Source organism: Falco naumanni, chromosome 13 (genome assembly GCF_017639655.2).
Source record: "Falco naumanni isolate bFalNau1 chromosome 13, bFalNau1.pat, whole genome shotgun sequence".
Taxonomy (NCBI): Eukaryota; Metazoa; Chordata; class Aves; order Falconiformes; family Falconidae; genus Falco; species Falco naumanni.
In genome coordinates, this window is record NC_054066.1 from 29,509,480 (window position 1) to 29,530,503 (window position 21,024).

At 48.5% G+C, this 21,024-nt stretch overlaps 1 protein-coding gene across 30 annotated transcripts in view; it reads right to left on the reverse strand.

Moving 5' to 3' along the window:
- The window catches only part of MBNL1 (muscleblind like splicing regulator 1), a 126,392-nt gene that overhangs the window by 25,557 nt on the left and 79,811 nt on the right, over window positions 1–21,024 (reverse strand). For 28 of the 30 annotated variants that reach the window (XM_040612871.1, XM_040612883.1, XM_040612857.1 and 25 more), the window contains one exon: window positions 4,855–5,025. The exons of the other annotated variants lie outside the window; for them this stretch is intronic. In XM_040612871.1, the coding sequence (XP_040468805.1) occupies window positions 4,855–5,025 (171 nt within the window). The remainder of the gene's footprint in view (window positions 1–4,854; window positions 5,026–21,024) is intronic. 30 annotated transcript variants of the gene reach the window in all.

Here is a 21,024-nt window from a genome sequence, read left to right on the forward strand (position 1 = left end):
GGAAGCAAGGAACAAGTCCACCTGAAACACTGGACAAAAAACACATGCAGAGATTACTGAAGAAAAATGACTGAAAGTTGTGTAAATGGGAATAATATCTTTAACATCTCTGGTTCTTCATCCATGTGAATGAAAAACAAACAGGCAAATTTTACAGGAAATAAATTACTACTCTTAAATATACTATAAATTAGCTGGACTTTTTGTTACGGTGTTATCAGCTATGTAATAGTGAACATTAAAAATAAAACTACAGACCAGTCTGTTAACGTGTAACTTAAGAGATACCACTGTTTGATTCCAGACCAATATACTGACTGTACAGTAAGTAAAAATAAAAATTACCCAGTTTATTTTCTACTGAGATAATTTTATACTAACATAAATATCCTTTGGCCTTTAGACCCTGCAAAATAACAGCATATTTTATCAGAGCCACTTCATGTAATTTCAAAACTCACAGGTATTTTGCAATGTGCTGTACACACCGAAATTAGGAGATAAAAACCTATCCTACAGTCATATTAGCCCAGACTCAGAACCACACTGCTGGCAGAAAGAGATGGTGAAGTGGTGAAACCTGGGCACCACACAACCACTTCTCTGTAGCAGGAGTTTGCCAGGGCACAAAGCCACCCAAACACTCCTGCACACAGAAAAAAAAAATTCTGGCAAGAGAGCGGCCTCAGCGGACAGGCGGCACAGACTGGGTCTCCCTGGGACTGTCCCCAGCCACCCCAGCACCCACCCAAGGCTTGGGCAGCTGTGGGACAGGGACCAGCGGGACTGCCACCAGGGCCACCTCAAGCACGGCCCTGCCATCTGTGAGCATCAGCCAAGGGTCAGCCCGGGCATCCAGGCCTGTAACTGCAAACTGGTCAGAACTGGGACCTGGGTGCCAGGCAAGAGAGGAGGGACAGGGGAAGCTCCAGGTCAGGGAGAGCTGCTGGGCTCACCTCCGCTGCTTACTGCTCACTTGTTTTCCAGCAAGCTTTCACTTTCCTGTCTCTAGAAGCAGAAGTAATATTTCTCTATCATCACGACCAAACCATGCAACTACTTATGGCCTTGCAGTCTGGGCCCTACTATGCTGTGCGTCATGCAAAACAGCTGAAAGAAAAAGGCAGCTCCTGTAGATCAGCATAGAGAACAGAGGTGAAGGAGGACAGCCCTGGATGCAGCTCTGTGCTGCCAGGTGCCCCATAATCTGCATCATCTCCTCTACTGAGTAATTCTGCTCTAAAAATGCCTGTGCACAACCAACACAAACCTCACCAGCCAGTCTGATCTGCACAGGCCTGACTTGCAGAGGCACTGCTCGCTGATGGGGTCTATCGATTGGGACTGAGCCACGAGGGCACCTTTGCAGATCGGCCTCTGTTGCGCAGCGGGGCCACGGCTCCCCCCAGACAGACAGATGGGCTTTCTGCCCGCGCTCCAGCTCGCTGGTCCCAAAGGAACGGCTGTCCGCAGGAAAGGCGCTGAACTCATTTAATGCATCTTTCACAGTCACCTAGGAAGCACCTGCAGTGCCAAGGGATGCCCAAGAGCATACCGCATGCAGACAGGAACACTGACAACCCACAGCTACTTGTGCACTACAGACCTGCAGGAGGTCTGGGACCTTGTTCTGCTGCAGAGTTGCACCTGCAGCGCGCTGCGCATCGCATCGCCCCAGCAGCACCGGTGCTCTGCAGAAGCTGTGCCTGACTACCAGCCCTGCAGATCAGAGCAGAGCAAGCAGCCCTGGGGCTCCCCAGTGGGCCCCTTGGGAGAAAGGAACAGCCCCAGAGTCTCCAGCCACCTTCACGGTCCATCTCCGCTCTTCTGGTCTCCCATCCGCACCTTCCTGCTTCTGTTTAGCATTTTTCACACTCTTCCACACTGGAAAAGGCAAACCCAGGGTCTGATGCTGCTACTGTGAAGCCGCACAGCATCACCCACTGATGTGCCAGTACCAAAGCTGTAGCCTAGCTGAGCCCAACTCCCCTTAAATCGGTTTACGAGCAAGGAGTGTGGAACCGATCTGAGCAGGTAGAGCTCTTCCTCAGGGTCTCAGCGCTTGCAGGACGTGTTATCCCCACTCACCATCTGAAATCCCCTCCCTCAAGTGCCAGCTGAAGACAGATAAAAGAGCGAACTAAAAAGGAAAGATGGACAAAGGTCCACATACATTACTTGCAACTGAGATAATTAAAACATTTATCAAACAGAAATATGAGTGAAAGGATCCCACTGCTTTGCTTACCAAAGAGTCTCTCACTAAGTTAGTTCACTTACTTTTATTAAAGCATAGGGTATTGATTTTTGTAAAACAAAACAGACTGAGTGAAGTGTCATTAGATGAGATGATATAAATCACTTGCTAGAACACCCTGAAACAACACATGTTTCAACCATGCTAAAAAACATGAAGTAATTTTAAGGCCAAATTATCAGGATGACATCCATTTGGATACACTATTGCTGGGACAGCCAATGGGCCTTGCTGTGAATCCCCACACTGAATGAGACTGAATGCTGAAAACACAGACTGTAACGTTTTAACTCCAGCGATGTAAACAGAAATTATGCAGGGATGGGTAGAAGGTTCATGCTGTGCTTCAAAATACAACGACTTACATTTTGCTCTTTAGGGACAGTATGAGTGTGGCATAAAGGTGAATTTACATTTTATTTAAGTGTTATCCTCACACTACCCTCTCTTTATGTTAAAAAGGAACATTAATCCAAAGGACTGCAGTAGGGTTTTTTTTTCCATGTTTATCCAAATGTTGGTGTGTGCCTACACACTGCCCTGTGTAAACGCAAGCCTACCGTATTTGGTTACTATTCATGAAACAAACAAACAGGTTAACAGAGAAGAATATTTTAAGCAGTGGTTCTTACTGCTGGCTGCATTTTGACTTAAACTTTCTCATAGCCCCCAAGACAAATCTGCTGACGCTAAAGCTGTATCACTGTACTTACATCAGGAAATAAAACTGTGGCACGTGCCAATGTCTGTTTTGAGCTGCTGAAATTGAAAAATCATTTTGAGGCTGCTGTGGAGTTAAAGCACATAAAGCACAGCCTGCTCTTGAGTTGCCTAGCTCTACAGACACTGAATTTTGTTCCTGATCTGAAAACCATCAGCAGCACGCACCAGCCCACAGGCAGCCCCATTTCTCTGGCAATATGGGAGTAAGGAGCAGGCTGCAGAGCGCAGTGTCAGGGCACCCCCTGAAGCACCGCAGTGCCATAGCATTTGATGTCTGTGTGCTGATGCTGCCTCACCTCATCTCCTTGCCTAGGTGATACAGACAATTTCATTTAAAGAAAAGCCAATCAAAAGAGAGAGAACAGGATGCGAGATCTTCTCATGCTGTGCTAACAGATATTAAAGTGAATTTACTGTGATGAACCTACCACAACATTTTCTGCTTTTCTCCCCCACTACAATTTTTCTTGAAACAGGCATAAACCTCCGTGGGAGAATAACAGTTATATTAACTGAATCAAATCAGCTAGAAAATATTCAGCAGTATTCTGCAGACCCACAAAATGTGGGGCCAAATAACCATTTGACACAAGCATAAGAGTTCTTTCTGTTGAGATTATTTTTTCCTGAGGATTTAGATATATTTTGAGGAGTAACCATTGTCACTCTGTTTTCAGAAATAAAAGCTGAAGAACCCATCTAACAGAGTGAATATAGATTTCCTAATGGAAGGTACCCAGAAGTAAATTAAACTCCCTAAATTCTACCTTTGCCAGCAGGAAAGGAATAGAAGAACTGTCAGTGAATGCAGATATATTTATTTTATACATATATTTCAACTTATTTTTTCCTTTGTTGTCATTTTACCCATTGGAAGAGAGAGCTTCAGCCAGGGAGGCATTGTTTGCCTTTTGATGTGGAATATACCAGCCTTGCTCATACATTAATCAGTGGCAGTCTCACTCATACATTAATCGGTACCCTCTAATATCTGAGCTAGGAATTTATATCAAACGGGTTCTTGGCCAAATTTATCCATAGGTTAGTTAGCTCAAATGGCCTCTATGGACAGCATTAGAGAGGGATCTGGCACAGGGTGTTCAGCTCCCAAACGCCTATGTGCATGGCGGGTAGATGCCCATCACCTTTTACATTTGCTGAAACAAGGGATTACTGCAGAGCAAGAAACTCAGCCAAAGCATGTGACTTTGTGGAACACCATACTGTACTTGCTTACTAAGGTATAAGAGAAACAGATATGATGTAATATATGATCACATTTTACAGTGACCAAATGAGAGATTTCTGATAGATTCTCCTTCCCCCACCCCTTGGCTTTTTACAGAAAGTATGATTATCTATACATCTTCCTGCCAAGCCTGAGCTGTTGATCCTGCAAGTCAGACTGATGTGCAGCATCCATCACTCAGGGCAAGCTTTCTCCTCTGCCTGACAGTGGGCTGTAAAAATCAAAGTCCAGTTCCAGCAAGTAATTCCCTGAGAAGTTTCCCCTGAGCGAATGGAACACATCCAGTGGGAATCTTCTCAAACCCAGGAATTTCCTAGAGCCCATAAAATTGCAAAGGAAGCATCTATTTACGAAAATCCCACACAGATCACTTTCTTAATTGTAAGAAGTGGCAAAAAATTAATTCAATTAACAAAAGATTAAGAGAATTAATTAAATTAACAATATTACTTCAGGCAAGGAGAACTGAGCAGTACAAAGACATACAGACCAGCATTTCATTGTATTTCACTTCTCTACCAGTTCCTGGTAATTGTGGGATTTTACAGGCGTGTAAGCACACCTGCTAACTTACTCCAACTACAACTCATTGTACCCATTGATTGAAGCCAAAAAGCACACATACCACAGGCTGCAACGGGGCACCAGGCATCATGGCATTGGCAAGCTGCATCTGCTGGGCCAGCATGGCCATATTCTTCTGCTGAATCAGGTTATTGCGTCCATTTATCTCCAGCTGTGTTTTTAAGTGTGGTGGTGGGTGAAGATACTTGCAGTTTTCCCTTGAACATCGACCCTGAAGAAGAGAATTGAACACAACTGGCTTAGAAGCTATAGGAGTATCTTGCTTCCTTATGTCACCAGCTAAAAATCCCACAACACACACTACAGGCCTAGGAGGAAAGCCCCCAGCTACTTCTCTTGGCTACCACATACTGAGCAGAGCACCTGGATAACTCCAGTATCAGCTGCTTGCTGCTTGCTTTGAACTATGCATTTCTGCAGTACAGCTCTAAAAAAAGTACTGTTTCCTTTAAAAGTTGCTGAAGGCGAGCTTGTTTGATAGTACAGCATGCCCACCCTCCATGGGCACAGGCCCACAGGGACTCCCCTCTGCCCACAGACCTGCCTCCAGGAAACAGGTGGCTGTGAAGCCAGAAACCCAGCAAAAGCAATGTGGCACGGCTGCAGCAGCGGGCCTGTGAAAGCCCACACGCTGCTCTGCAAATGCTCGGGGCCTGCTTCCCATTCTGCTGCACAGGGGCAGAAGCAGAACTGAGCGCGCAGCAAGACGTGTGGTCAAAGTAGCATTATTACCAGGAACACAGCACCAGCTCTGCACTTTCACCAGACCTGGGACACAGCATCTTTGGAGAAAACCTGTTGCACATGATGCATTTTGTTGCAATTGTGTAATTAAAATAAAATCAGAATTGACTGTTTCTAAATTTTTCATTACATTCAGATGTGAAAAACAACAAAACTCAGGCACTAGTTTTATTTAGACGAAAGGGCATTCCTCAATATGACAACCACTGCACAACGTATATCCAAACCCCACTGTACCTCCTTGTTACCAAGTAAACCAGCTCTGCACATAAGACGACCCTGCCTGGTGAACTCTCTCAAGGCGATCTCTTGCTCTGGGGGCTCCTGGCTGGAAGCAGGGCAGCTGGGCCACAGGGAGCTGGGCATGAAGGTGACTGAAGGGGACCCCCAGTCCCCCCAGCTGTGGCTCCACTGCAAAAACCTCTAAAATGAAAGGCACACTGGCTTGGGCATGGAGTGCGGCAGAGGGAGGTCAGGGAAGAGAACCCCCTCCTCTCACGGCATGTCAGCTGTGATCTCAGCTGTGATCTCGCATGCTGTGAGACTTCAGAAAATGCAAACTCATTAATACAGAAGCTTTACACACTAATTGTTCTTTAAAATTTTAACACTGGAGCCCATACTTTCACTAAAGACATGTTAACAATAAAAAAAAAATTAAAAAATAAAAAGGAAAATTGAATCCTTGTCTGGAAAAAACCAGATCCCTTACATTTTTTTCTATTTACTCATTCATCTTTGAAATAAACCCGAACAGGAACAATGACAAGGCAAAAGCCAGCCTTAATTTAAGTAAGAAACCGTTTTTATCAGGAAACAAATTAATTCAATATAGTTTGACCTTATCCCGCAATTTTACTCAGAAAGTTAAAATGTATTCTTCTTACAAGATCTGCCAGAAATCTAATTTGTATGATGATTTTTGTCTCCCCTTAAGGCTGGGATAAGCGGTTTGCTGCTGCCCCCCCTTCCCAATCCATCTTTCCTGCTGGCAGTCCAAAGTTCTTAAAACTCATTTCCATAGTTATTCCACTGACATCCGAGTGATCCTTGCATCGGAAGATATCCCTGATACAAAGAAAAATAGGTAGTTTTATGGATATCTTTGGGCTACACACAGAGACTATAGGAAGCCCTATGGATATGGAGACCACTGCTGTAACAAACAGCAAAGGAGGTGCATCTTTCAGAGCACCTGTTCACAAACTGTAAGCATCTTTCCTTGAATGAAATGCTTTTTCCATTACACGATTCCGTCTACCTCTAGAGACCGCGCGGAAGCGCTGAGCGGCGGCTGCCAGCACCACAGGAAGACGCAGGCCAACAGAACCCCCGGCGCGGGTTGCCCCAGCGCTCAGCCATGCCAGGCTTGCTGCCACCTTGCTGGCACCAGCACGGGCTGCAGGCATCGGTCTTCTTCGTGGCAAGAGTCGGAGGGGTCCTTCGAGCCCTTTGGCATGCGGCCTTTGCCCCCCCCCCAGCCCCATGACGGGGCTCCTGCAGGCGTTTGGCTTGTCGGACTGAGGGGTGCCAGGGGCTGTCCTCAACAGAGCTGGCACACGGAAAGGCCCACTGAAGTCACTTGCAAGAAAATCTCCCTAATAACACAGCTCCAAATGTTGGAAAGCAATCAAGACGGGGCAGATAATGCAAAAAGCTAAAAGCACAATTATGCTACAGATAAGATAGGGGGGGAAACATGTGGAGCCTGAGAAAATATTTTTACAGGGGAACGGAGTTTCCTACTGCAAATAAGGATTAGGATACTTCAGTAACAAACATTAATGTTTCCCAAGTAGAAAAGACAAATCAAAGTTGGCAACAGGAATCGGTGTCTGTGAAGCGTGAATTTTAATCACTGTGCTATTAACTGAAACAACATTTTTATATGTGTGTGTACTCACACACAGACAAGCGTGCATACATGCATCTGCCAGCTGCTGTCCCACCCCAGGGAGCCCCGGCCATGTCCATGGGGACAAAAGGCAGCAGGGGACTGCCGGGAGCAGCAGCTAGACCTGCACAGGGGCTGGCACAGTCTGGGGCCAGCCGGCCGAAACAAGGCATGGGACATCTCCCACTCAGCTCCTCTGCACAGCACGCTCTGGCTGGGGGAAAGCATGCTTTCAGCCTGGAGGGATGCTTTCGGACAAAATGACCCTCAGTTCTTTTCAGTAATGCCTCACTGATGACACAGTTCAGTATTTAAGCTATTCTGCACAAAGAAACCAACCTCATTTCAGCAGACACACCCACCCACACCGTGTCTCCCCCCCCCAAGCATTTCACAATTATATAAAAGGCAAGCACTTTGGAACAGCTTTATTTATGTAAATTTTTCTCTTGATACTAAAACCTATGTTAATTGTTGCTACCTCTAAGTAACACAGGGCAAAATTACACATTTACTAGCTGCCTGGAAGATGCTATTTTACATTAGCACAGTGTAAAAATCAGGCCTAATTACTGCTAAATGAGTGACATGAAACTATGATGTGTTGCTTAAGTCAGAGAGGAGCTATTAACAAACCTGATTTCAAAATGCAGATTAAACTCAATGCCCCTGATTCAGCAGTGGGGTTCAGGCTGCCCCACACCTCTCCAGACTGGATCCGAAGTCTGGCAGTCTGTGTTGTACGTCATGACTGCTTAAGGTACTTCATAGCCCCAAATGTTTTTAGGCCAGAAGAAACCATTCCAGTGATCTAGTGCAATGTCCTCTGGCTCCTGGGAAACAAGGAAACCCCTCTGTTGTTTCCCCATCAAGGCCCTAATTTCTATTTGCTTTGCAACTGATCTTTAAGGAAGACAATTTACTCTGCGTTAAAGACTACAAGAACATAACAGGTCCCAAGGTAAACTATGCTTATGCTTAGTTATTGTTACCTACTCACATCTTTCTTGTTTGAACGTCACTGTAGAGCCTAGTGCAGCATTTAACCTTCAATCTTTTTAAAGTTTCAGATCTTAGCAAATTTTCCAAAAGAAATGCAGAGTTCTCTGTTTGGGAAGAGAGTTTCTTGTCTTACTTTTATTCCATGGGCCTTTAAAAATGGTCCACCGAGCACCCAGGAGTCAGAAACTGCAGGCTGAAAACCACTGTCAAAAATCTCGATCAAGAACATGGCTGCATTCATCTTTATACTGCGAGCAGGTGGCTTTCTTAATTAACTTTTCACTAGATTCCGTTAACTTCAGTCAACAGAGTTCAAGGCAGATTTTCATCTCTTCAAAACTTTTCTGAAACCTTTGCTGTTTTTTCAATCATAAAAAAAAAAAAAAACCACTCTAAGTGAATACATCCAGAGAAGCGGAAGCTGAGCATGCTGGCAGCATCCTGAATTATTTTTTTTTACCAGAATCCTGCTGGACTAAACTTACTAGAAATGCTCCTGAGGCTCGCTCTCCAGCATAGACCCTACAGATCTCTGGTCCCTTGGGACAAGCAGGACAAGGCCTTCCCTCTGAGCAGTGCCAGAAGGGAAACCCGGGGTGCACAGTGGGATGCTAAGGTGGGGACACCCGCATGGTGCTGGGATATGTGAGCAAAGACCTGGCAACGCTGTGGCTTTGCCTGAGGGGGCCAGTCTTGGGGAGCCTGCCAGCCATGGCCAGCGCCCTCCCTGCACGTGTCCCCGCTGCACAATCCAGCTGCCACTACCCAGCACCCACCAGGTACCGCGCTCCGGACAGCAGCATCCCTGTGCCCACACATGTGCCCCGCAGAGCAAGGGGGAAGAGGGCAAGCTTGGTCCATCAGCCAGGCAGCTGGGCATCCTCCCAGCAGGAACGCTGGAGCGGGAGGCTGAGCTCACATGATGCGGTTCTCCAGCTATCATATCAACAACGTTCAGGCAGAGAGCCCAGGCTGCACTGAACAGCCAGGCTGCCACTAAATGAGGGCAGCATGATGTCTGCAGTATTTTAAGCTGTCTAGCCTTGGCAAGAGTGGGTGATGGGGACTGGAACAGAGAGGAGTGGGGTGGCACTCGCCCAGCCGGGGAGCTATGCAGGGCCACAGGAGGTGCCCCCCAGCAGCGCTAGGTGTGGGGTCTGGCATCAGCCGCCCCAACGGGGCCGGCGGAGCAAGGGTGTCATTGCAATGCCTCCCACCTCACTCCCCGGCACCTCCCATGCCTGCATTAAATATTCACAGTCCACTGACCCAGGCACATGGCAGCCACACGCTGAGCTCTGGGAAGCCATGGAAAGACCCGGCTGGCTCCTCAGCAGTTTGGGGAGGCAGGAGGGATGGGGCCAGGGGACTGCAGGCCCAGATCAGCCCAGGAGCTCGGTCTGTCCATCTGCCCCCACACTGCCTGCTGGATCAGACTCATCTCTGAGTCCCTGCCCAATCTAAACACCATGCAAACATCATGAAATGGTGAGGGCATGCAAGGGCAGTGCCAAGCTGACAAGCTGATCTACCTGCATGTTACCTTCTACACCATTCCTCCTCCCAGCAGTGTCCCTCAGAGCCCTTCTCATGCCCGCGGGTGACGCTGAGCCAGTGCAGCTCCTGTGCCCCAGTGCAAGCAGCGGGCCCAGCCGAGGGGACACACTGCACCTCCACCCAAAAATGCCTGGAGGCCCTCGTCTGCCACTCACAGCCAGGTCCCATGCTCGGAGGGCACTGGCAGACTTGCCTCTGGCTTCACGAGCACTCGGTTCGCACCACCAGCTGTGCCAGCACTGCCAGACGGCACTGGCACACAGCAATGCTCCAGGGAAGCTGGGTTTGCATCCCAGCCAAAACCACGGCAGCCGGGTAAGTGAAAAAAGCCAACCCAGGAGCAGCTGCAAAGGTGACAACTGCAGAAGAGCGGGAGCTGCCATGCTGCGGGGGTGGGTGACCCTGAAGAGCTACGGACACACCAGGATGCTACACCAAATTAATCAAAACCAGCTTTTTGACCCTTGCACAGCTCCCTAAGAAATAAAAAATAAGCCCCCAAACACACAGAGCACTGAATATCTCAAAAAATTGGTTATTGCTAATCTCAGTATTTTTTTATAAGCTACACCCAAACCCTGAAATATAGGTATTTTCCTGAAGATTACTGTGGTTTTGCAAAAACCGCTAGTCAGATTATCGTGCTGAGGAGATTTTAGTTGGAAATAGGAATTAATAAAAATCTGTCTGTAGGAAAAGATTTACCTTGTTTATTCATTGAAGAACTGCCCAGATCAGGCTCCAGAATATCTAAAGAACCTGAAGGTGCACAAGTCCAGGGAACTGGCAGATGAAGTGGCTCAGCCACTCTCCATCACATTTGAGAGATTGTGGCAGTCCGGTGAAGTTCCCATGGACTGGAAAAGGGGAAATATAACCCCCATTTTTAAAAAGAGAAAAAAGGAAGACCTGGATAACTACAGGCCAGTCAGTCTCACCTCAGTGCCCGGCAAGATCATGGAGCAGATCCTCCTGGAAACTGTGCTAAGGCACACGGAAAATAAGGAGGTGACTGGTGACAGCCAACATGGCTTCACTAAGGGCAGATCTGCCTGACAAATTTGGTGGCCTTCTACAACAGGGTGACAGCGTTGGGGGATAAAGGAAGAGCAACTCATGCCATCTACCCAGACTTGTGCAAAGCAGCTGATGCTCTCCCACACGACATCCTTGCCTCTAAACTGGAGACACACAGTTCTGAGGGACGGCCCACTCGGTGGATAAGGATTTGGCTGGATGGTCACACTCAAAGAGTTGTGGTCAATGGCTTGATGTCCAAGTGGAGGCCAGTGATGAGCAGCGATCCTCAGGGGTCCGTACTGGGACCGGCGCTGCTTCACATCTTTGTTGGCGACAGGGGCAGTGGGATCAAGCGTGCCTTCAGCAAGTTTGCCGACGACCCCAAGCTGTGTGGTGCGGTCCACACGCTGGAGGGCAGGGATGCCATCCAGGGCGCCCTGGACAGGCTTGCGAGGTGGGCCCACGCGAACATCATGAGGTTCAACCGGGCCAAGTGCAAGGTCCTACGTGTGGGTCGGGGCAGTCCCAAGCACAGATACAGGCTGGGCAGAGAATGGACTAAGAGCAGCCCTGGGGAGATCATGTTGGGGGCGTTGGTTTACGAGAAGCTCAACATGACCCAGCAACATGCGCTTGCAGCCCAGAAAGCCAACCGCACCTGGGCTGCATCCCCAGCGGCGTGGGCAGCAGTCGAGGGAGGGGATTGTCCCCCTCTGCTCCGCTCTGGTGAGACCCCCTGCAGCCCTGTGTCTTCTGCTTGCGATGTGGTTTTATTCCCCACAAAGGGGAGGCATTTCATGTGAATATCTGCAGAACTGTAGAAGAGAAATAGCGTCGAACTCGGACAAAAAAAGAAACCATAGTCAATCCTGGCTTGGGAAAATCACTGCAAAAATTCTGCATTCTGAAAATACAGTGTAAGTATTTCTACAAGACTTGGCTCATCTGAGAAATGTGTTGGATTTTGATGTTACACCTAGATATTTAAGACTGTCACGTAGATAAGCAAGAAATTAGTCCATTTCTATGAGGTCACTACCTCACAATTCCTTCTCTACACCACCACTTTTCTGTGAAGCACAGCACGTCCCGTTTTTCAGATCCCACACTAAATGCTAGAAATACAATGGCAATTCTTGCTCTCTGAAAATAATCTCCTTCCAGAAAATGCTCTGATTGCATGTTTAATAAGGGGAAAGTATTCTTGGGATTCACTTCTGAGACTGCAAACTCCTTAATCTGCTACAGTTACAGCTTAGGTAATGTGGGTACTAACAATTTTCACTTTTTCCTTGAGGGATATGTAATGGATGTATCAGCAGAAGTCAATAACTAATTAACAAGAAGATAATGGGAGCCTGGTGTGCTGCGGAGCCCTCTGTGCAACAGCGCTGCTGCCCAGCAGAGAAGCATGACCCGCTGGCAGCCCCAACGCTCACCCACAGCTGTGGCACAGCCCACAGCTTCAGGCAAAACCATCCATGCCCTGAAAACACTCTTTCAAAGGCCAGACGTGAGCCACTGGAGCAGCAGGGATCACAGCAGCAAGTGGGGGGGTTTACCAATTAGCAGTACCCAAGCTGTTCTTGTCCAATCACGCAGTCTGCAGAGAAGATCTCAGGGTGGCATCGGGTCCAGCTCCTGCACCTGTGACCCTGGCAGCTCCAGGACACTGCTGCTGGCTTCTACCTCTGCTCCGGTAAGGTGCGGGTGAACCCCCAGTCTCATTCACTCTCAGGCCAAAGGGCACAGGCTTTGTGCAAGTATCTGCACCAAGGTCTGAAAGCTGGCCCCTGACTATGAGCGTTAGCTCTTTTAAGATCTTGCAAATGTCTACAGCTTTCAGTACCCACATGAATTTTAAACCAATTCAAATTCAAAATAATTACTTTCCAATACCTCCTCAGAAACACCGTCTAATCTGTTGCACAAAGGAAGAACAGTAAACTTATCACCTTTGTGGACTTGGCTTCGGCCTAAAACTTTCTTGGAAAGCACAGCCTGGTGATGCAATAAATAAGGTCTAATTAGCAAACTGCTTTTCGCAAGGTCATTACTCCTCCATACACAACCCATCAAGACCCCACAGCACCTACACGAGGGACCTGCAGGAGCCCTGAGCAGCCCCCATGCAGGGGCATGGCCGAAGCTGAGGTGCCCTGTCCTCAGAAACTCTGCGAGCAGGCAACGGGAGGTTTTCCACACCAAGTCCTTAAGGGGTACAGGAAGGCAGGGAGGATCCAGACCACACCACCACGGCCTGGCACCCTCAGTGCCATCACCCAGTGAGACATCCAACATGAACCCGCTCTCAGAAGGAGCCCCTGTGAGCCCACCACACACCTCTCCAGCACTGCTCTGAATCTCAGGCTGAGGTTCCTCAATGCAGGGCTTACCCTGCATTTGGTTATTTCCACAGGGACATTATTTGCAGTAATGCAACATGTAACTGTTGTCAGTATTCCCTCTAACATCCGGACAGATTCTGGACTGTGACAGGGCGCACAGCCATGGAGGGGGGACACACACCACTCAGCACCATGTGGTTGCAACCAAACCTGCATGACAGGGGAGAGCAGCAGCGAGGGGACACTGCCTTTGCATTTCTATTTGCAATGTTACCGGCGACTAGACAGACCAATAATGCCAGGATGCCTGCAGTTTTGGGGACAGGGCATCCTTTGCAGAAGAGATTGAAGGTTTTGGGAGGATCAGCACACATCAGAGTGGGCACAGCCGAAGGAGAAATACAGATGAATTTTGTATGGATAGAGACTAAATAAAGGTCACACTTACTGCTATCATTTGCTAAACACCAGAGAGTGCATGCTGAGCACAGCAATCCTGCCATCATTGTTTAAGGTTATCCCTCTGCAGCAGTATAAAACCAGACAAACCACAGAGACCCAACAAGGTGGCATGTGCCACTGACCCCTTCCTTCAGCCAGGGCAAGTTGCCTGAATCCACATGAAGCTCCTCCCTATGCTGCTGGAGTTAGGTAATATTGATCAGCCTCTATGTATCTGAAGTACATACATCTGTACAGACAAGTTTCGTAAATGCAGTTGGTCTGAGAAAGTCTTAAAACTGAGCTGCGCCAGCCTGCTGAGTCTGTTTATTTATGCTATTTTTATACCACTGCGGTAGCACAACCAAATTACCAAGCACTTGCTACACAACTCCGTGCGTGTTTATACAAGAACTACTGCTCAGATATGCATACAGGGAAGCTTCTTGTTTTTCATCAGTCCACCAACACCGTACCATTGAAGTATCACCATAGAAGCCCAGGGGCAGAGGAGAACCGACAGCTCCAACATGCTACTCACTGTGTGTGGAGATTTTACTGGAATAAACCCTGGCTCTTCCCCCGAGGTCCCTGGAACTTCCCCCAGTCCCAGCAGGCAGAGCCACAATGCTGCACTGGTGCAGCCGGCAGAGAAGCGTGGAGCCCAGCATGGCACGGCACGGACACCAACATGGACTGCAGCCTGGCTGCTTGCTTCAGAGCGAGAGGCTCACCTGCCACCCTGCAGCGCTGGGGGAGTGGCTGCCTTCCCCTGCACCCCCCCCCCAGCTAACAAAATTCATGAAGAAAAGGGACTGTTACCTATAAACACAGCATAAGTACAGGACTGATGCAGCAACCTTTCAATTACATTTTTAGCATCCATTGCTACTCAGGATGTCCTGGAGCCAAATTAATTCCCTGATTAAAAATTGTTGCTTAGCAACAGGGTTTGAGATACAGGAGAAAACAGCGGGGTGCCTGCGACAGCTAGCTGCGGGTAGGCAGGGTGGGCACAAGGAGCTGCTTCTGCATCAGGGGGCAGCCAGTGCCGGACCCCCACCATGGAGGTGTCTGTGGGGTACCTCATGTGCAACAGGTAAAAACAACCCTGCAGTGCCACAGGGTAACACAAACCGTGGCCCAAACTCTGCTCCAAGCTCTACTCTTGCTTATTCCAAAATAAAATTGAAGTGAAAGAAACACCAGCCTCGTGGAGCTGCTCTGAGTATTGAGCAAACATTTTTTCCTCTGGTGGTTTTGTGGAATTATGGTCAAATATATGATCCCGCATGCAGCATTGCTACCATTAAATCAATGAGACAACCTCCACACCATAGGATGAAAAGAACCTGGCTTCTAAACATAAAAGAGTCAAGCAGAAGCAGGCTGTAATTTCTGCTGACAGCCTTCGGCAGCTACCACAGCTTTTAACCACCTGCAACAGTGCAATGGACTCGCCAAAGCATTTCTGCGCCATTAGTTACCAATTCCTGCTTTTCAAGATCAGACACATAACCCCCTAATATCTAACAGGCTACCTCCTAAAAAGAAAAGCAGCAGCTTCCTGTGGCCTGCAGACACACTTCTGAGTGCTGTGCATCCCAACTGCACTGCATGAGCATTTGACACCCCATCATTAACAATTATTAATGACTGACATAATTAAACCAATCGCTTTTGGGTATTCCGAGCAAGCCATGAGACTGAATGGCAACAGCCACAGCTGAGGATGCTCCCGTTGACACTTCTTCTTGGCTGGGGGACTCTGCCTGTTGCTGATGCCTCTGTGCCAGTGCTGCTGGTCCCGCCATGCTGCGGGTACCCAACCAACTCATATCTGCACCAGCCAGAGCTAGCAAACCAGCAGCCACGCTGAAGAGCGCAGCTGTAACAGATTAAATATTTTTGATCCAAAACAAATACGCAAACACCTCCCTCTTAGGGAGTATAAATTCCTTCTGACAGCAGAGAGCTCGGCACGTTAAAACCCAAGCAGGAAGATAGCTGTTACGTAAAATCCAAATATTGCCTGTAAATGGTAAAACTATTTATACTGATGCCCATGTGTTTTACAGGAAAACATTTAACTACATGTAAGTTATCATTTGCTTTTTTAAAATAAACTGTTTGCATGTGTTTTGTTGTAGTAGCTGGCCTGCCAAGCATACATTCAAAGTTTTCTAATATTAAATGAAAGGAGTTACTGCACCTATTTTACTGACTTGAAGCATACAAACTGCAGTCCCAGAGAGTCAACAGCTATGCCGATGACTCCAAAGCCAGCCAGTGATCCAGAGGCAGGACCACGACTGCCAAGGCACTACCCAGCACTGATGTACCACCCGTCTCACCAGCCCAAAAAACGCCAGAGGAGGAGTTGCTACACCTCAGCTCCTCCACCACCAAGGCGGTTGCTGTGGGACTGTGGGTGCCTCTCCTCAGAGCCCATCTGACTCTGTATCCAGCTGCTGGTTCACCGTCAAACCCACTAGCTGGGAGCAATGCTTGCTAACAAACCCTCAGGCAGGCTGCCCACCCTCACCCGTGGGGCAGGCCCTGTAGCACACCGCCACCGCAGCCAGGCCCCAGCTTATGGCCCAACAGCCTGCCAAAGAGATGGCGTGGACTCCGATACTCACAAATAATTTTTATGTGCAACCAGAATGCCTGCTGGTGGCAAATGCCTGCCTTCAGAGGAAGGGAGTGAGGGCATCAGCCTCATGAAGACCACTCAGCCTGCTCCAGGGCTGGGCTGTGGCACAGGGGCACTGATGGCAGCACACGAGCTGCTGCTCACATCCTCCGCAGACACGATTTTTCCACTTAAGGTGAAAGCTGAAAATTACCTCAGCTTTTTTCCAGGGGGAAACAGCTGTGATTGTTTTCTTTTGTCCAAAACCACACACTCCAGATGTGTGGGGAGCTTGTGTTTTGCTCCCGAAGAGGCATACAAGAGGGGATAGGCAGCCTTCACCCAGCCACATCCCTGAGGTTCCTCCAGAGGCTGAGCCAGACAAACTCACCACTCACTGGAGGCTAACGAGCTGTGCTTGATCCTGAGCTGCTCACACAGGCAGTGCAAGCACGAAACCACATGACACAGCCCTTCACTGGGGACCAGATAACCACAGGAGGAGTAAATCATACCTGTTAGCAGCACTCCATCCCAGTGAGCAAATAGCATACCTGATTTTATACTTTGCAGAAACCACCCTGAGGATCTATCCTTAAAAACAAATTTCTGTTTTTTAAATTAGGTTGTTGCAAAACTCATTAAAATCTAGGCAGTTGGTACTGTCACCCATGCCCCTGGCCCCTGTGCAGGCCCTGGCAGGGCTGGTCCTTGGCACATACCGTCCTTGACTTCAAACCAGCAAGTGTCCTGACAGGGGAGGGATAGGGGTACTCAGGGCTCCAGCCCAAAGTCTGATTTAGCATGTCAAAAACAAATCTGCCTGCAACCTTGCTGGCTCATGCCTCCTGTACCACTCCAGGATAAAGGAGGATGTTGCAGCATTTTGCTGGTTTTGGAGCCATTGGAGCAGTGCATTTCTTTGCTGGTTCCTCCACAGCACTGGCACACTAGAGGAAAGCCTGCCAGCTCCAGAGCACCAGCAGAAGGCCAAATGTTGAGATAGGCCCAAGTAAAAAAGATGAAAATCGTGTGTATTTCTGGTTTTATAAGTGGTTTCCATGCATAAAATGAAAAAACAGCACAGCATGGCAAAAAACAGCAGGCTCTTGTTTCTACATACAATAATAATCACGTTCCTGGCACCATTGTGGTCAGGCTACCCTGTAAGCAAGCGTTGCAGTGCAGCTGCCTACAAGAAACACAGGGGGAACTAGGAGGACAAACACCCTCCCTTGAAATACACGTTTTCTCCTTGAGTACAGCAAGCGCCCAGCAACATGCAGAGCACAGAGGACTGCAGGCACAGAGGCCAGCAGTGATGGATGTGGCAGTTGAGGTCTCTCCCCTCATTAGTAGCCCAAGCTGCCCTTCAGATCTCATCTGTTTCCCCAGTTATCACCAGCATGCTTTGATCTGCCCAAGCTCACTTCTCTGGTCTGGAAAATAATCCCTAAATGTCTCACTGAGCAACAGTCCAATTCTACCTCCCTGCCAGTCCCACCTCCAGCTTCCAGTGGTGGCTGAAGAGGCGAATGGACTGCTACCAGCCCCAGCTTTGTAATGCTAGCCTCAGAATAATTAAAGAAACTTATAAGTAAGGTAGAATTCAACCCTCAAACCAAGTACAGAGCCACGGTAGTCGAGGTAAACCCCTCCCACAGCCATGGAGTGCAAGTGCTTCGGTCCAACAGCAGCCCAGGGGTGGCACAGTGCAGAGCCGGTATGGCCACGCAGAGGCTGGCAGCCACAACGCCCGCAGCAGAGTGCCTGCTCACAGAGGGAAAGCAGCAGAAAATGTGATAAGGAGCTGATTAAACAGCAGCGGACAAGAATAAATATTGATAACAACTACTGAATTTCTATTAAACAAAGGATTTCAAATAAATACACACTGGCCAGTCACAGCTGAATATCCTCACCATAAAGCACAGAAGCTGAGAAGCGCTCGCTGCATGGCCACGGCAGCAGGTGACACCAGGAGAGGGGCCATGCCCCAAGGCTGCACGCACACCAAGACGTGCTTGCAGCCAGCCAGCCAGCATCCCCAGACCAGCACAGCCCAGAGCTGCCCCACGTCACCAAGCACAGATTTCTACCAGCACTGACATTAATGAAGTTCTCATGGAAAACACATTTTTAACGAACAGCAGCAATAAAGTAAAAGGATTAAAATAATAGGGATAACTTTCCAGAGCCTTCAATTCAGCTTGAATTTGTCTCCCCATAAGGCTTTCTGTTGGACAGCAATGGCTGCCAAGTGTTAACAAAGAAAAGCAGAAAATATTTTTAACAAAAACGTGCCCTAGCCTTTATTAGGTAGCTGAAACACGCATTTATTCAGTCCTTAAATATGGGTCTTGGAGAGTGGATTCGTAGCGGGGAGCGTGACAACATCACAAGAGCAAATGGACCTTGCAGTGGGCAGCCACACCAGTGCAGCGACGGCACACGCACTGTGCTGTTGGCGCCTTCTCCCTGCTTGTGTTTTGACCAATCTCCTCTGCAAAGCCCCAAACCAGCCAATTCACAGCGTCAAGACTAAAAATAATTTTGCTTTTACTGGCCTTTACCTCCTTCCATCTATCAGTGGGCTTTAGCATTAAAGTCCCTGCAGAGCAGGAGTCTCCCTGGCAGCCCCAGGCAGGCTCCGGAGCACCCCAGGGACCACCCCATTCCCATCCCCACCTGGCTCTGGGCAGTGGCTCGGCAAACCTGGTGCAATAAGTGCAGCTATTTCATTTCTGACCATAAACTTATTTATTAAACTTATTAAAGGTCCTGTAGTAGAAAGCAAGCAAACAACTTCTGCTTTTAAAGCACTGTAAACATTTAGCAGATATATTCAGTGTATTTAGTTAAGTCCTGCTTCCAGGAATACCAATCAAACCTTTGCCACAGTCTGGAAAAGAGTTTAGCTTTGGTTTGGAGCTATTTCAAGCTTGGGTTAAGGCTGCTCTTTCTCGAAGACTTTAACCTGGGGCTGTCCTGCCTCCCACCGCATCCCCTCTGTCCTCCTGGGGTCCACCCTCTGGTGCAGGCGCCTCTGCAGATGCCCCTCTTGGCACAGAGCTGCCTTCCTCGGGACTGAGGAGGAGGAGGGAGCCGGGGGAGCATGCCTGGGGCAGTGAGTAGCCACCACTGCCTCCTCACAGCCCCCGCCCAGCTCAGCCAGGCGAAGCTGCAGTGCAGGGGACACTGCCTGCAACGTGCTCCTTCCAGCTGCACACCTCATCACGGCTGCTGCTCCTGAGGACGACTTTACTCCGTCTCTGATAAACCCAGCCATAACGTATATGCTGTGCTGCAGCTAGTGCAATGCACTACTTTGATCTATTCAGCTAAATTAAGTCATCAGTGGCTGAGTAGAATTATTTCCAAATACATTTCACTGATTTATTTCTTTACCATGTATTTCATTCTATGATTTTATGGCTGCTGTTGCAGAAAGGAGGGGGAAAAAACAATAGTAAGAGGCGTTTTTCAGTTATTCCTGGCCACTTTGGGAGCTCTTTGCGGAAATCTGCACTACCAGAATAGCAAAACACTTACTTCCAAACTCAGCCCCTCAGACAGAGTCAAGACCTAACAGGGGACAGTGGCCACCCCTCTGGCAGTAACAATGCTGCTGGGGGCCGCGGCCTCACCCAGGTGCCCAACAGCAGCAGCCCCCACAGCCCCACTCCAGCTGCACCACACTGCTTCCCTGTGCCGACAGTGCCAGCGACCCCTGCCTCCTGCAGCACCGACTTTGCCTCTGCAAAAGAAGAAACTCGATTCATTTGAATTTGCTGAGATGCTTTGTCTCACTTTTCTGGCATGACGTGATCTTGGTTATAATAATTAAATTGATTCGGCTACAAGTTTTATACTTCTTAATTATCATTGGGCATCTTTTCATATCTAGTGTAGCAATAAAACACACTGAAGTGACCACTTAATAACGCCTTTGTGTATGTATCTTGTAGATAAAAGTCTCAAACCCTCTAATGTATCACTTTGGCTTATAATGGCACTTGTATGGGAGGAAATGCATCAAATTGCCATGACATTCAACAGGCTTAAAAAAAAAAAAGAAAGAAAAAAGAAAACAGAGTAAGCAGACTCCCAGCATGAAACCAGAAGGAAAGAAGACAGCACAGCAGCAAAACCCTGCTGTTTCTGAACTGCTGGGAGCTGCCCTGGGCTTTGCTGCAAGGGCTCTAGGCTCCTGCCAGCCCATGCATGGGGACCGAGCAGGGGATGCACACTGGCACTTGCCCGAGTCGCTCCTCCGGCCAGTGGCTGGGATGAACGGACACACACCTTCTGCTCCCGCCAGGCCAAGCCCTTGCCCTGTCATCACTGGTGATGCAAACTGCACAAAACCAAGGAGGAGCATACAGGGAGAAACATGGGGAATTGCAGAACAACCCCCATCTCCAGGAACAGTGGCATGGGGACAGAGACAGGGATGTGGATGGTGATGTTCATGCCTGCACCCTCCTCCCCCTGCGCAGCACCCATGACAGCATCACCAAAGTGCATGGCCAGCTCAGGTCAGCCTGTAACTGGGGGGTAAGGTGGCCA